At 41.6% G+C, this 16122-nt stretch overlaps 1 protein-coding gene across 1 annotated transcript in view; it reads right to left on the reverse strand.

The window, feature by feature from the left end:
* LOC104603382 (trafficking protein particle complex II-specific subunit 120 homolog) overlaps positions 1-16122 on the reverse strand; it is a 64012-nt gene that overhangs the window by 12960 nt on the left and 34930 nt on the right. The window contains exon 8 of the mRNA XM_010267401.3: positions 5616-6493. Within this exon, the coding sequence (XP_010265703.1) occupies positions 5616-6493 (878 nt within the window). The remainder of the gene's footprint in view (positions 1-5615; positions 6494-16122) is intronic.

Raw genomic sequence — 16122 nt, forward strand, 5'->3', positions numbered from 1 at the left:
TAAGAAATATTTGGTCGTGTCATACACAAATACAGCAGTCGGCCCACCATTCTTTGATATCTCCCCACATCCTTACCAACTCAACATCCACATCATTAATTCTGTGATTTGGATCAATAGCAGTCTGTTGGTTTGGTCCCCAGCTTCCCAGTCTCCCGCAGTAGGTCAAGTACATACTTTCTCTATGAAATGAAGATCCCATGCTTGGATCTTGCAACTTCAATCCCCAAGAAGTATTTGAGCTCACCAAGATCTTTGATCTCAAATTCTTGCTACAATGATTTTTTGAGATCATCAATCTCCTCCAGATCATTTCTTGTCACCACTATATCATCCACATACACAATCAAAATTGACACCAGAGCATCTCTCCTCTTCACAAAGAGGGTGTGATCAGACTGTGTCTGTGTGTATCCAAAACGAATGAGTGCCCCTCTGAACCTGTCAAACCAAGCCCTAGGTGACTGTTTCAGTCCATACAGAGATTTTTTGAGTCTGCACACCTTTCCTTTACCAATATTTTCATAAAAGCCTATTGGAATGACCATATACACCTCCTCCTATAAATCACCATTGAGGAAGGCATTTTTGACATCAAGCTGGAACAAGGGCCATGAATAGGTGGCTGCTAGAGATAAAAGGATACGAACTGAACTCATCATAGCTATTGGTGCAAAGGTTTCCAGATAATCAACACCATAGGTCTGAGTATACCCTTTTGCTACCAACCTTGCCTTATACCTCTCTATCTTGCCATCGGCCTTATACTTCACTGTGAATACCCATCTACATCCGACTATCTCCTTGTCTGGGGGGAAATGAACTATTTCCCAAGTTTGGTTTTTGACCAAAGCATCCATCTCATCTTGCATGGTTGTTTTCCACTCAGGTTTGGAAAGAGCCTTAGTAACATTCCTGAGTATAGACACAAAATCCAAGGAAGAAAGAAAAACACGATAGGAGGGTGATAAGGCATTGTAGAAAAGATGGTGTGAAATACAGTGGGTTGTACACTTTCTCTTCCCCTTACGAAGTGCAATGGGAAGATCAAGGTCAATGGGATCAACTGCAACAATGGTGTTAGGGACAGGAACATTATCATCAGAAAACATAACAGGCTCAAGCTCAAGAGGAATACCTGGAACTGTATCTACCGAATCTGGAGTTTCAAAAGGACTAATAGAGAGTGGTGCGGGTTAAGGATGTGTGGATTCAACCATCATCTTCCGGCGATGATATTTCTGTGAGGCTGCCCGTAGTGGTTCAGGTAATGAAAATGGAGGTGCAGGTGTTGGCTGAACTGATGGAGGCACCAAATGAACATGAAGAGGAACAGATTGTAAGTTCTCCTCCCCAAAACTCTCCCCTTAAGGAGAACCACTCAAGAAGAAGAAGGTGGATTCAAAGAAGGTAACATCCATAGTGATAAATTTGCTCCTCGACACTGGGTCATAACAGCAATACTCCTTTTGGTTCTGAGAATACCCAAGAAAAACACATTTCTTGGCCTTAGGATCCAATTTCTTGCGACGAGGGCCAAGAATGTGAACAAAGGAAACATAGCCAAAAACCTTTAGAGGTATATGAAATATCTCCCCATCTGGAAAAAGAAGACTAAATGGCACTTAAACCCCAAAGTCCGTGAAGAAACACGGTTAATCAAATGCACAGCTGTAAGAACTACATCTCCCCAGAACTGCACAGGAACTAAAGCACACACCATAAGACTCCTTGTCACCTCCACAATGTGTTTGTTTTTCCTCTCAGCAACTCCATTCTGTTGCGGTGTATATGCACAATTGCTCTAATAAACTACACCATGTTCTAAGAGATACGTGATCAGGTCCTCTCAAAATACTCTCTTGCATTATCTGATCTAAAAGCCTTAGTTCTCACTCCAAATTGTGTGAGAACCATCTGGTGGAACTATTATACCAAGTTAAGAACCTCATCACATGATCTCATCAAATATATCCAAGAATATCGTGTACAATCATCCACAAATAAGAGAAAGTAACGGAATCCTCCCATGGAAGGGATATGATATGCCCCCCCCATACATCAATGTGAACAATATTAAAAGAAGAAGTACTTCTTTTATTACTTGGTTTAAAAGACTGTCTACAATGCTTTCCTAACTGACAACTCTCACACTCAAGTAGATAACTGAACAGACTCAAACAACTTTGGGAAAAGACATTTCAAAGAACTAAAAGAAAGATGTACCAAGCGATTGTGCCAAAGCATAATCTGGTTAACTGACTCTGACCCACTACTACTGTTGCTACTAACATGATGGCCCTGATGTCTCGGAAACTCATCCAGAAGGTAGACTCCATTCACCTCACGACCACTCCTAATCATATTCTTTTGACTCCAGATCCTACAAAACACAATTACCAGGAAGAAAGGTCACGGAACAATTCAATTTTTTTGTCAAAGAACTATCAAACAGTAGGTTGGTATGAAGTCTAGGGACATGTAAAACAGAAGACAGAGTTATATCATTGGTCACTCTAACTATTCCCTTCCTAGCAATGGGCATATGTGAACCATCTGCTGTAGAGACTCAGTCTCTACCAGAGTACAACTGATAGGAACTAAAAAGGGTAGGGGCATTAGTCATGTGCTCAGATTCTCCTGAGTCTAAAATCCAGGGAGGTCCCTCCTTACCTGAAGTGGATGCAAGATTTGCAGTTGCATATGAACTACCTGTATGTGCAAAAGAAGTGTAGTTGGCTTCTACATTCTGCTGTCCATCTGGAAGGCTAGAGCTAGGTGAATCTTTCTTACTCATAAGCTGTCTAAACCTCTCCAATTTTGTTCTCACTATTGCTACTGCAATGGATTCCCAATCAGTTTGGGAAAGAGGGGCTGAATAGTCTCCTATAGTGGCTACATTTGCAGTTTTTTTTATCAATGCTACATTTGCATTTCCCTTCTTGTTTCTTATCCGAGCAGGCATAAGATTTGGATGAAGCTTCCAACAAGTGTCCCTGGTATCCTTAGGCTTCTTGCAATAATCACACACCAAGTCCTTATTATCTTCCCTTCTAGTGTCACTACTCCCCCTGTCTCCATTCGGCTTAGGTTTTGTTGTACCAACCATAGCTGACTGGTCAATCCCAAGCTGTCACAGCATTACATTCCTCCTACTCTCCTCTCCAGAGACAAAGGCATAGGCCTGAGAGAGTGTCACACCCTCCCTAGATAGAATATGCTGCCTAGCAATGTCAAATTCAAGGTTCAGCCCTGCCAAGAACTCAAAAACCCTATTCCTCTATACCAATTTGTGATAAGTTGTTGCATCATTTACACTTTCCCATACCACAGTTTCTAAGTGATCTATTTCCTGCCATAGGGTTTTCAGCATAGAGAAATACATAGCAAGAGGTTTTTCTCCCTGTTTCATACTTACCACCCGATTTCTTAATTGATAGGCTCTGGCTTGATTTTGCTTCTGAGAGTAGGTTTCAGTCACTCCATCCCAAATCTCCTTAGCAGTATTAGCCCATAGGAAATTTTTTGCAATATGAGGTAAATAGAATTACATAGCCAGGACATTACCATGTAATTCTCTTGCACCCATCGGGAAGAGTTTGTATCAGGTTTCTTCTCCTCAGTGAGATATCCTAATTTTCCATGGGCACCAATAGCCATCTTAGCTGATTGTGCCCACTCCAAATAATTTGTACCATCAAGTTTTACTGTAATAATGATCCCAGACCCAAAAATATCACTACTACCTCCAACACTCAGTTCCACAGTACCAGTAGATTTCATCTCGGTATTCCAACTCTCCATCTTACTTCAAACAGTTCAACAGTAAGAAAAAAATAGATTGGAGACCTTCAAAAAATAATTTAATATCACACACATAGAAACCACCCCTTCCAAAAGAATAAAATCCTAGCTGGAGAGAAATCTCTCTCCTCCCCATGCCTCCCAACAGAGAGAAGAGTGAACCGATCACTCCGGAAGGCTCAGAAAATTCCAGAAACCAAACCGCCCTCTTCAGAAAATCAAAAGAAAACTAACAATACCTAGGCGACCAAGATCAGATCAAAAACAAAGAGTCCAACTTTTCTGGGACTCTTCCCCGTACTCCAGTTCTTCCCGATTTTGATGTCGAACAGTAGATCACCTTCCTGATGACTAGATCCCACCAAAAAATCCAAGAACTAGGCAATATATAGAAGATCGATCAGCCCTTTACTACTTCATGCAGTCAGCTGATCTAGGGCTGCATGAGAATGCTTCAAGAAACCCTAGCCAACGCTCTAATACCAAGTAGAAATCTGCTGAATTAAAAATATGAAAGAAAAGTAGTTTCTTGAAGAGAGGAGAAGAAGAGAATTTGAAAGAAAAGAGAGCAATAATCTGGCTGCCCCCTTCACTTATTATTTATACTAAAAATAATAGAACAGTACAAAGACAACTATGCCCTTATAGGGCGGCAAAACATAAAACAGCATATATCACTTAGAAACATAATAAAATTTGGACTCACATAACTATTGTGGTCCCCACCTCCTATCTAACAACTAACATAAAACATCTACTCAGAAAAAAATTATAAAACAGATTAATCTTCAACAATAAGTGTGATGAGGATGCCAAAGCTTACAAGTCTCTTTTTTCCTAGCAGTGAGTGTTTACTTTCTTTTTAGGGTTGAACCAAAAAAGACAGTAGGCCAAGAAGTACAATGCAGAGAACAACTGAACAGGAAAACAAAAAAAGAGCAGCTTCTACGAATTACAGCCCGGCCCAAGATAACACCAAACAAGGGAATCCCTTTCAACCCCTGCTCTTGCCAAAGAGTCAGCCAGCATGTTGGCACTCCTAGGAGCCCAGATGAATGAGATATTCAGGGAAGAACCTAGTGATCTAGTCAACCATACCAGTGACCTGAATTCCCCAGGAATCTGATCATAAGCCTTCAACCAACCAAAACTGTTTGAATCTGCCTTATTTTTTCAGTTTTTTTTTTTTTTTTGCTTTATTGTTGTTCTTATGTTCTTGCATTTTTGGATTTTCTTCTCAACTTCCTCATACATCTTCTTACCTTCTCACACCATTTTTCCATTCTTCTCCTTCCATTTTCTTTGTCACTCAATGAATTTCTGTCATCCTATCTATTTAGTACAGAAGCTATCCTCTCTAGTAAGCCTGTAAGCTCTATTTGAACTCATTTCCACCCATTTATCAATTCTGTCTCTACTTGTTCCAATGGTTATTTGCTTTCTTTAAGTTCTATCGAGCCTACTGGTTGAGTAAATCCAGGCTCAGTTTCAGACTAACAGGCTGAGAGCATTATTGGCCTGTTTCCAGCTTTTTCAGAGCCCATTACAGCCACCCAATTAGCTACTGTTTGGGTGGGTCTTGCATCATGTGCCAATCAAATCCTGACAAAAACTATAACAAAAACAAATTTGTATATAAGTTGTAAAAAACAATGATTTGGTGTAGTAGGTTCTATTCTAATATTGTGAAGTCACAAAATAATACACACACACACACACTACACCTTATACATACTGTTTTCCCTTTTCATTTGGTGGCATCAATTAACTTAACAAGATTAAGCAAGACGAACATATGGTGAAATATTTACCTGAATAGTGAATAACTAGCATGGGGCTGTTTCCATCCTTTGATACTCTCCCTGCACCTCCAGAGATACTCTTACCAGCAGTATTGTCAGGATCCACCAAGCCAAGCTGCCAGGCTTTCAATGTCACTGGGAGTGTCACTTCTGCACCTGGCTTCAAAGGAAGGGCTGATTTTAGTGTCTCATATGAAATTGAAATAACAGAATCTTGATTTTTGCCTGATAATGAAACATGTGCTTGCTCAACTGGCACAGATCCTGCATTTGCCAAACTTATCCATACATCACGGATTTCACCTTCATACAAGATGGAAGCACCATCACCTCCTATAACATGCGACACTAGCAAAGGCAAAGAGGGCACCACAGAAATATTTGGAACAGATACATTTTTTAACTTAGCAGAACCACAACAACGGAAAGGATCAGAAAGCACAAGTCCTTGTGCTGCACCAAGGAGTAAATTATCAACGTCCTTGAAAAGATGTCGAGTAATAACACCAAAACAATGAACAATGCATCCAGGAATTGTGATTGGACCCACTGAAGTTGGAATCCCTGATAAACTGATTATTTTTGCTGAATTAGGTGGAAGACTCACGCTTATGGGAAAAGCATCAAAATTTCCAGACTGGACTGAAAGATAAATACTATCAACCATTAAGTCAAAGCCACAGGGATTTGCCAATTCCACCAAAACTTCAACAGGTTCTCCAACAACCCATATCAACTCCTGCTTGCTACCATCATTTGGCTCCCCTTTGCTAAAAGGCGTATAAATAAAAGGTCCTGAAGGGGCAGAGCCTACCCACCATTCTTCTCTCCCCAGATTACGTTTTACAATGTCCATTTGTGAGGGATGGACAGGAAAGGAATGCAACCTGGAACCAATAAAATTAGAAATCATGTTAATACAAAGATTCAATCAGTTCTAGTTATTTCATTGATTCGGTCAGTTCTAGTTATATTAACCTCAATCATACATTCCATACTTTTAATTTAAGAAATGCATATGAGTTTCATACTACTCTCTGTTTACAATGATGCCCAAATATGAATACAGACATGGACACAAGAAACCGTGATGCTACTCTCTGTTTACTAAAATCCTTGGCACAGATAATATGCTTAGTTGCTTATATCATGCTTTAATATCTAGTTTTGAAGCTAATTAGTTAAGTGTCATCTCTCAAGACTCAAGTCTTGTATGTATATATATATATATATATACATACAAGAGAGAGAGAGAGAGAGAGAGATTTTCTGATAGTATAATTGTACAAACATATCATTTACATATTGTAGGGGTGGTATTGCTATAGAATATATCTAGAAGCATCCATGCAAAATCCAGTGTTGTATTAGGTACTACCTATATAGCACAATGGTACACTAGGGTAATAAGTATCTGGTTTTAGCATCATAATACATGGTTCTAGAAGTTATAGGAAACCAACACAAAAACAACATTTTTCCTCGTTCAAATTATAATAGCTGAAATCTTTTGATCACAAATCAAATCTAATTTAGTGTACTAAGTCAAATAAACACCTAGCTGAAAGGTTTTTAAGACTTGCCACGTGGATAGTCGGTCCCCTAATTTAATTTCTAGGTCAAATTGGTTTTCTCCAAAGGCTTAACCTAATTTAAGTTCCCAAATCAATTAATAACCCAGAACTAAGGCATTGAGACTTGCAACGTGGATGGTGATTCTCAAAAAAAATACACAAATAGTTACTTGCAACATAGATGGTGGGTCTCAAATAAAATACACATAGATTCACCCAACTTTTCGTGTTTGATACCAAAAAAATCCAATTTATGTGTGCTCTTTGTGTGTGTGTGTTAGAGAGAGAGAGTTGCCAGAGAAGTGGGAGCCACGTTTAAATGGGTTAGAAGCAGTGTTTTAAAAGGCATGGGAGGCATACGCCTGGAGGTGCGCCTCCAGGCGAGGCGCTCCCAAAACACCCTAAGGCGTATGCCAGAGGCGCTGACACCTCTAAGGCATACGCCTCAGGTGCAAGAGGCATATGCCTCTTGCGCTTTTTTCATGAGGCGTGCTAGAGGCGTACGCCTCATGCACATCTGATGTAAAAAGACAGAAAAAAAAAAGAAAAAAGAAAAAAAAGGAAAGGAAAGGAAAAGAAAGGGAAGGGAAAGAAAAAGAAAGAGAAGAAAAAAAGAGAAAAGGAAAGAAAAGAAAAGGAAAGGGAAGGGAAGAAAAGATAAGGGGAAAGAAAGTGGTTTGCCCCCTACCCCTTCGGCTTGGGGGCTTCGCCCCCCAGACCCCCCCGCCCCCTTTCGATGCAGCCCATTTTTTTTGAGCATCTTTATTCCTCTTAGTATTTTTTATTAAAAATAAAGAAAAATGAGATCCCCCCTTCCTCTTCATCCTCCTCCTAACCCCCCTCCTCTTAAGGAGGCTTACACCTCTTGTGTTCTGAACTACGCCTCACGCCTCTACGTAGTGGAACGCCTTGCATCATGCCTCCGCGTTTTAAAACATTGGTTAGAAGAATAGCAAATGGACTGGCAGATTGTTTGGAAAAACAAGGGGTTAATAGGGAACATCTCTTTTGGGCTGAATTGCAAATTGGGTTGCTCTTGTTAAAGTAAAATGGTGGATGGGGAAATATCTAGTCCTATTGTATTTGTAGAGAACACTGATGTGGACCCCATGAGTCTGATGTGAGTCAGATCCTTGGTATCAGAGCAAGGATTAGGGCTTCTCATGTGAGTCTGATCCAGCCAACCACATGAGAGTTGCCTAGGGCTGGAAGATTAAGAGGATCCTTTTTCGGCTGATTCTTGGAGATTATCAGAGACTGTAGCAACTGTCCAAAGAGTGGATTGTGTTCTTGATAATCAGGAAGAATCAAAGGAAGATAAAGAGTCCAAGATCAGTTTATCTATCAAGACTGAAGGTGGCGATAAGAATTTATGTTCAAAACCAAAAACTGGTTGCAGAGAAGGAGGTCTTATGTTAGTCTAATTAGATTGACTACATGAGAATTTCTGTAGAGAAGATGGGCCGAATGGCCCATAGGCTGTTTATTCTTTCTTATTATTTATGTTTTTCTGTAATGGGCCTTATTCCGGGCCCATCCTGTCTATATTATGTTCTTTGTAATTTCTTGCCCAACTAAGGGCCTCCTTGTAATTATTCAAATCTATCTTAATAAAATAGTGTTAGGGTGCTGAGAGAGAGGAAGGTTCGAAACTCTCACTCTCAAACCCCCATTGCCGAACTCTCAAGGTCTACTCTCTTCAGTTTTCTTCATGGTATCAGAGCAGGCTTGAACTTCAATATTCTAGGGCTGGAAGCTTAGCTCGTGTTGCCTGATTCTTGGAGGTCATTGGAAGTGCCCAAGACTCGAATCTCTTGGAGAAGTGGTTCAGTGGCCAGAAAGAATCAGAGAAAAAAAAAGGGGAAGGGGAACAGCTCGGTTCTGATTTGAAGCTCAAAATTGTAAGTTGTGCTCAGATTTCTGGGTTTTTTTTTTTTTTGGTGTGTTTGGACTGTTGAAGTGTCCGAAATTTATGGGTTGTTTCTGTACAACTTTCGGCTGCCCTTTAATTTGGTTTAACCCAGAAATTTCTGAGCTGTTTTCACTCCTTCTTGGACCGTCAAAACTGCCGAAACATCCTTGTATCAAGAGCTGTGGATTGTTGCTTCTATTTGGCTGTTTTTGGGGACTGTACGGACTGCTCTTGTGGCCTTTTTTTCTTTTTCACAGTGGGGTCGTCTCTATTGCCCTCACTGTGTTTGTAAAAGGGCCTTTTCAGCAATACCGATTGGTATTCACTCTTCTTGGCTATTTCTTTGGTGATTACCTTGAAGTCCTTGATTTGAAAAGGAACTTCGGTTGAGTGCACAGTGCCTAGAAGTTTCTGATTACTTCTTGAAGGCCGAACCAAACTGTTTTTTGGGTGACTCGTGTAGAAGTTTCTGCTTCAGTCTTGGTTCTCACAACTTTCGGGTGTAGTTTGGCCTTGTGTATTGCCTTCTTGAGGACGGTTGAACTCTGTCCTTGCTCGTCCTCATTCAGTATACTTGTAGAAGTCATCTAAAATCATATTTGAAGTGTTTACATGATGTACTCCTCAGAGTTTGAAAACAAGAATGGTGCTGAATATGGACTGGTTCAGGGGACTCCAAGTGATTCTTTATTGACTGTGACCACAGTCAAACTAGATGGAACTAATTATCTGGCATGGTCACAATCAGTAAAGATTTATGTATGTAGTAGAGGAAAGTGGGGGTTCATTTCCGGGAGCAAGAAGGCTCCCCCAGAAGATGATCCATCCTACGAGAAGTGGATGCAAGAAAATTACACTGTCATTGGGTAGCTTGTGAACTCAATGCAGCCACAAATTAGCCAACACTACCTATGGATGAATTCAGCAAAGGAAATTTGGGACAGTGTTGCAGAAACCTATTCCCAAAAACTCAATGTGGCCAGAGCATATAAATTGAGAAGTGATGTAAAGAATTTAAGGCAAGGGGAGAAACCTCTAGCTGTATATTTCTCAACCCTGAAGTCTCTATGGCAAGAGATTGACCTAATAGAAGCTGTAACTTGGGGACACCACCAATGATGTAGAGACCTACAGAAAATTGGTTGAAAGGAACAAGGTGTTTGAGTTCTTAACCAGACTAAACCCAGAATATGATATCACAAAACAGAATATTCTTTCTATTAGCGTTGGGGTATTTCTGTCTTTATACCTTGATTGATGTTGTTGATCTGTAATGTTGTGTTGAAACTTGTGCTCTTAACTTAAGTAAGGGCACATAGGTCTTTTCAGTTATGTTTTAATAATAATATAAATACTTACTGGCCGACTGGGAGAAGTCAAGTTGACTCCTTCAGTTCGAACCAGAATTCTCTCTTCTCTCTTTCTCTCTTTCTCTCTTTCTTTATCACTTTTTCTTCTTCTACATAACTGAACTCAGTCAGGCCGAACTCTAAGGCAGACCTGAATTATAACATGGTATCAGAGCTAGGTTAAATCTACCTAGATTTCTGCTTGCCTAGGGTTCATTCTCTGCGCACCCTATCTAGGGTTTTCCTCTTTTTTTCTGTGTTCGATTGGAGATAAGGGAAAGGGCTGAAAAGGAGTGATCGCCCTCTTCCCTTGGGGGTCTCTATGCCTCCAGTCAGGTCGTATGTGGTCGGTTGCTGTGATTTCTGAGATCGCCCTCTCCTAGTAGAGGAAGAATAGAGGACCGAACTGTGTGTGGCTGTTGTGTGTGAAGCGGTTGTTGTGTGTGGACTGCTCTCCTGCTTGCATGGGTGTTACTTCAGCGATAAGGTAAGAGATTTCAGTGCATGATATCTGTTATGGATTAAATAGGAGGTGTGTTTCAAACCATTTGCTAGGGTTTCGGCCAGTAAGAGCTAGGGTTTATGCTGGTTTCTTTGTGCATTTTGAAGGAAGAGATATGATCATATAGTGGTGAGATTTCAGGTAGTTGTAGGAGTAGGGTTTGTGGTGTAAAGAGCACACATTCCAGCAACAATTAGTGCTGCAATCAGTGTGACAGGTGTGACCTAATGGTGTGTAGTGTGCAGATCTCAGTGATAATAGAAATCAGCTAGTGTGCAGAATTGGTGATAACATAATGGGAGACAATAATGATTATAAACCTAGTGTGATGGTGCCTACAGACTACCTGAATGTTCAGATGACCTCCATTAAGTTAAATGGAGAGAATTATGTGCCTTGGGCTAAATCCGTTGAAGTCTTTCTGAAGGCAAAGAAGAAGGTAAAACACATCAGAGAGAAGAAACCCTCCTCTGACTCTCACGAGTATGAAGATTGGGAGCAAGAGGACACTCAGATCATCACATGGTTGTGGAACAGTATGGAACCCAGGATTAGTGTGAACTTCATGTTCCTTGATACTGCCAAAGATGTGTGGGACCATGCGAAGAAATTGTATTCGGGGCAGGACAATACAACCAGAGTTTATCAGCTTTATCAAGAATACTTTAATCTACAACAGGGCAATCAGAGTCTTGAGGAATACTATGCCAACATGAGGAACATACGTAATGAGTTGAATGTCTATCATCCTCTCACTTCTGATGTCAAGATTCAGCAACAACAGAGAGAGCAGCTTGATGTGACTAGATTTTTGGTGGGACTAAAGTCTGAATATGAACCAGTACGGGCTCAGATATTAGGGGGATCAGCTCTTCCGTCCCTAGAAGAGGTATTTGCTCGACTTCAGAGGATTTCTATCGGATCTACTGAGAACTCTAATATCTCAGATAGATCTGCCTTTGCTGCATTGAGTGGCCGTGGTGTTGGTAGTGGTTCTGCATATGGCCGAAATGGCAATGGTGGGTCTACTTATAATCGTGGTGGTGGTCGTACTGGGAGCAAAGATTCAGGGGGAGCCCGTGGTAGAGGATGTAGCTCAGGCCCGAGGAAGTGCACTCATTGTGGTATGGATGGACATACCATCAACTATTGTTATGATTTACATGGTCCTCCCTCAACCTGGGCCAATCATGCCGCGACCGGTGACTCAAGTTCCAGCTTTAGACAGGAGAATCATTCATCTGACCAGTTGCCTCCTACATCCACAGATGGTCCCATGAAGGAGATGGTGAGTGTTCCCCGTGATGAATATGAGAGGTTTATCCAATCACAGCAGAACACGGCGACTTTTGCTCACTCAGGTATGGCTTGTCTGGCATCTACACCCAATCCCTGGATCATTGACTCTGGAGCCTCCGATCACATGACTGGAACTCCAGGTGTGTTTTCCTCCTTATCTCATTGCTCAACATCACAATCTGTCACCCTTGCTAATGGTTCCACATCCTCAATTTGTGGTGTTGGTAATGTTGACCTAGATCCTGTATCCCTCTCATCAGTTCTGTATGTTCCTAAATTGCCTTTTAACCTTATGTCTGTTAGTAAGTTGACCAAATCACTTAACTGCTCCATTACCTTTTATCCTTCTCTGTGTGTCTTTCAAGATCTCAAGACGGGGATGAAGATTGGTGGAGGGCATGAAGCAGGTGGACTGTATTATCTTGACGGTGGTGGTGGTAGAACTTCAACAGCTCTCCAGTCATCTCTTTCTCCTCTCCGGTGGCACTACCGATTTGGTCATCCGTCGCTCAAAGTATTGAAGTCCTTGGTTCCGTCCTTGAGTCAGCTTTCTGTTTTGGATTGTGAATCGTGTCAGTTTGGGAAACACCATCGTGTTCCCTTTAGTTCTAGGGTTGATAACCGTGTGTCGAGTCCTTTTTCTTTAGTCCATTCAGATGTTTGGGGTCCTTATAAAGTAATGTCATATAATGGATACAGATATTTTGTCATTTTTGTGGATGATTTTTCAAGGATGACGTGGCTCTATTTAATGAAATAAAGAAGTGAATTGTTTACCATTTTTCAAAAATTTTATGCTGAAATTCGTAACCAATTTGGTACCCACATCAAAGTTTTTCGTTCTAATAATGGCCGTGAATATTTATCCTCATCATTTCAGGAATACCTGGACCAACACGGCATTATACATCAGACCTCGTGTACCTACACCCCACAACAAAACGGGGTGGCTGAGAGAAAGAATCGCCATCTCCTTGAAACAGCAAGATCCTTAATGCATCACATGCATGTTCCCAAACCTTTTTGGAGTGATGCAGTGCTTACCTCTTCTTTTCTGATTAATCGGATGCCCACGTTCATCCTTGATGGCCAATCTCCGTTTCAGGTCTTGTTTCCCACTTTGTCTCCGTTCCCTCTTACGCCGAGAGTTTTTGGGTGTGTCTGTTTTGTCCATAATTGGGCCCCGGGAACGACAAGTTTGATGCCCGTTCTCTCAAGTGCATCTTCCTTGGCTATTCTCAGACCCAGAAAGGGTATAGGTGTTACCATCCTGGTTCTCGACGGTCCTTTGTGTGTGCTGATGTCAGCTTCTTTGAGTCTACTCCGTTGTTTTTGGGGTTTGGTGATGCTTCTTTCTCCTCATCACCTCCTCTTCCACTTCCCGTTGTCGATCCTCCTCCCTTTGTTCCAGTCGTGACCAAATCCTTGCCTCCGGTGCCACCACCTGTTGAATGCCCACCTATCCGTCATGTGTATACACATCGCCCACGTGCACCAGCTACTACTCCTCCGGCTACATCTCCGTCGACGGATCCGGCACCAGACCCCCACTTAGCATCTGAGATTGATCTACCCATTGCTTTGCGTAAAGGTAAACGTACTTGCACCCTTCATCCCATTTCTAATTATGTTTCTCTTACTCACCTTTCCGCTTCCCATCGCCAGTTTGTTACCTTGTTATCATCAGTTATTGTTCCTAAAGATGTCCAGGAAGCCCTTGCCTCTCCAAGGTGGTGTCGTGCCATGGAAGAAGAACTCTCAGCCCTTCATCATAATCATACTTGGGACCTCACTGCTCTTCCTCCTGGGAAGCAAGCTGTTGGTTGTAAGTGGGTTTATACGGTTAAGTATCTGCCTGATGGTAGTGTTGAACGCCTAAAAGCGCGATTAGTTGCAAAAGGGTACTCCCAAACCTATGGCATTGACTACACAGAGACCTTCTCACCGGTTGCTAAGATAGGGTCAGTTCGTGTTGTGATCTCTCTTGCAGCCATGTATGAGTGGCCACTATATCAGCTTGATATCAAGAATGCCTTTTTGCATGGTGACTTACTCGAGGAGGTCTACATGGAGCAACCTCCAGGGTTTGTTGCTCAGGGGGAGGATGGTAAGGTGTACAGACTAAGGAAGGCTATATATGGGCTTAAACAGTCTCCTCGAGCATGGTTTGGTAGGTTCAGTGAGGTGGTAAAGAAGTTTGGCATGAAATGCAAAGTTGACCATTCTGTATTTAGTCATGACTCTACGGGAGGAAAAATACTGTTGGTGGTGTATGTAGATGATATTGTTATTACTGGGAATGATAACATTGGTATTGACAGGCTGAAGACTTATCTGCAGGATCACTTTCAGACAAAGGATCTGGGTAAACTGAAATACTTCTTGGGGATAGAGGTAGTGAGATCCAAGTATGGGACTAACCTGTGCCAGAGGAAGTATGTGCTTGATTTGCTGGAAGAAACAGGCTTGTTGGGTGTCAAACCAGTTGAAACACCCATGGACATAAATACCAAGTTAAGCAGTGATATGGGTGAAGTGTTTGAAGACTCTGGCAGATACCGACGACTTGTGGGCAAACTGAACTACCTAACCATTACCACACCAGACATCTCATTTGCAGTTAGTGTGGTAAGCCAGTTCATGAAAAAACCTCTGATTCCTCATTGGAATGCGGTTCTGAGAATTGTGAAGTATCTAAAAGGGGCCCCGGGTCGCGGTCTGATATACAAGAGTGGGGGAAAACTTGAAATAGAAGGGTATTCTGATGCTGATTGGGCCGGTTCTATGTCTGATAGGCGGTCTACTACAGGCTATTGCACGTTTCTGGGAGGTAACCTGGTGACATGGAAAAGTAAGAAGCAGACGGTTGTGGCAAGAAGCAGTGCAGAAGCAGAATATAGGGCTATGGCGCATACCGCTTATGAATTAGTGTGGCTAAGGAACCTTCTACAGGAAGTAGGGTACAACATTAACACTCCAATGAAGCTCTATTGTGATAATCAGGCTGCAATTCATATCTCCTCTAATCCAGTGCTTCATGAAAGAACCAAGCACATTGAGGTTGACTGTCACTTTGTGAGGGAGAAGGTGCTGAATGGAGAGCTAGACACTACACATGTTAATACAAGAAATCTGTGGGCTGACTTATTTACAAAAGGCTTGAGTCGGGGAAGAGTGGACTACATATGTAACAAGCTGGGAGTATATGATATATACTCACCAGCTTGAGGGGGAGTGTTAGCGTAGGGGTATTTCTGTCTTTATACCATTGATTGATGTTGCTAATCTGTAATGTTGTGTTGAAACTTGTGTTCTTAACTTAAGTAAGGGCACATAGGTCTTTTCAGTTATGTTTTAATAATAATATAAATACTTACTGGCTGACTGGGAGAAGTCAAGTTGACTCCTTCAGTGCGAACCAGAATTCTCTCCTCTCTTTCTCTCTTTCTCTCTTTCTTTATCACTTTTTCTTCTTCTACATAACTGAACTCAGTCAGGCCAAACTCTAAGGCAGACCTGAATTATAACACTTTCCAAGGAGTGTGTCTCATTGTCACAAGCTTATGCATTGGTAAGTAGTGAAAAGAGCAAAAGGGCTGTCAAGGTTCAAGGGGCTGATATTAGTGATCACTTTGCGAAAATGGGGGTTAAACCTAAAGGGAGTGCTGGAACTTCTGATGGCACAAGAAAGAAAGAAGTTATATGTGAGTACTGCAAGAAGCCGAAGCACACCAAAGAAAAGTGCTGGAAATTACACCCTAATATTGTTCCCATTCGGTTTCAAAAAAACATGATAGTAAAAGATCAAGAAGTGCAAATGTAGCCGCCGGGCCAGATAGTGATAAGTACTATACTGAAGAGATGTCTGCTTGTGCACAGT

This window comes from Nelumbo nucifera, chromosome 2, assembly GCF_055504915.1.
Source record: "Nelumbo nucifera cultivar China Antique chromosome 2, China Antique-T2T, whole genome shotgun sequence".
Lineage (NCBI taxonomy): Eukaryota > Viridiplantae > Streptophyta > Magnoliopsida > Proteales > Nelumbonaceae > Nelumbo > Nelumbo nucifera.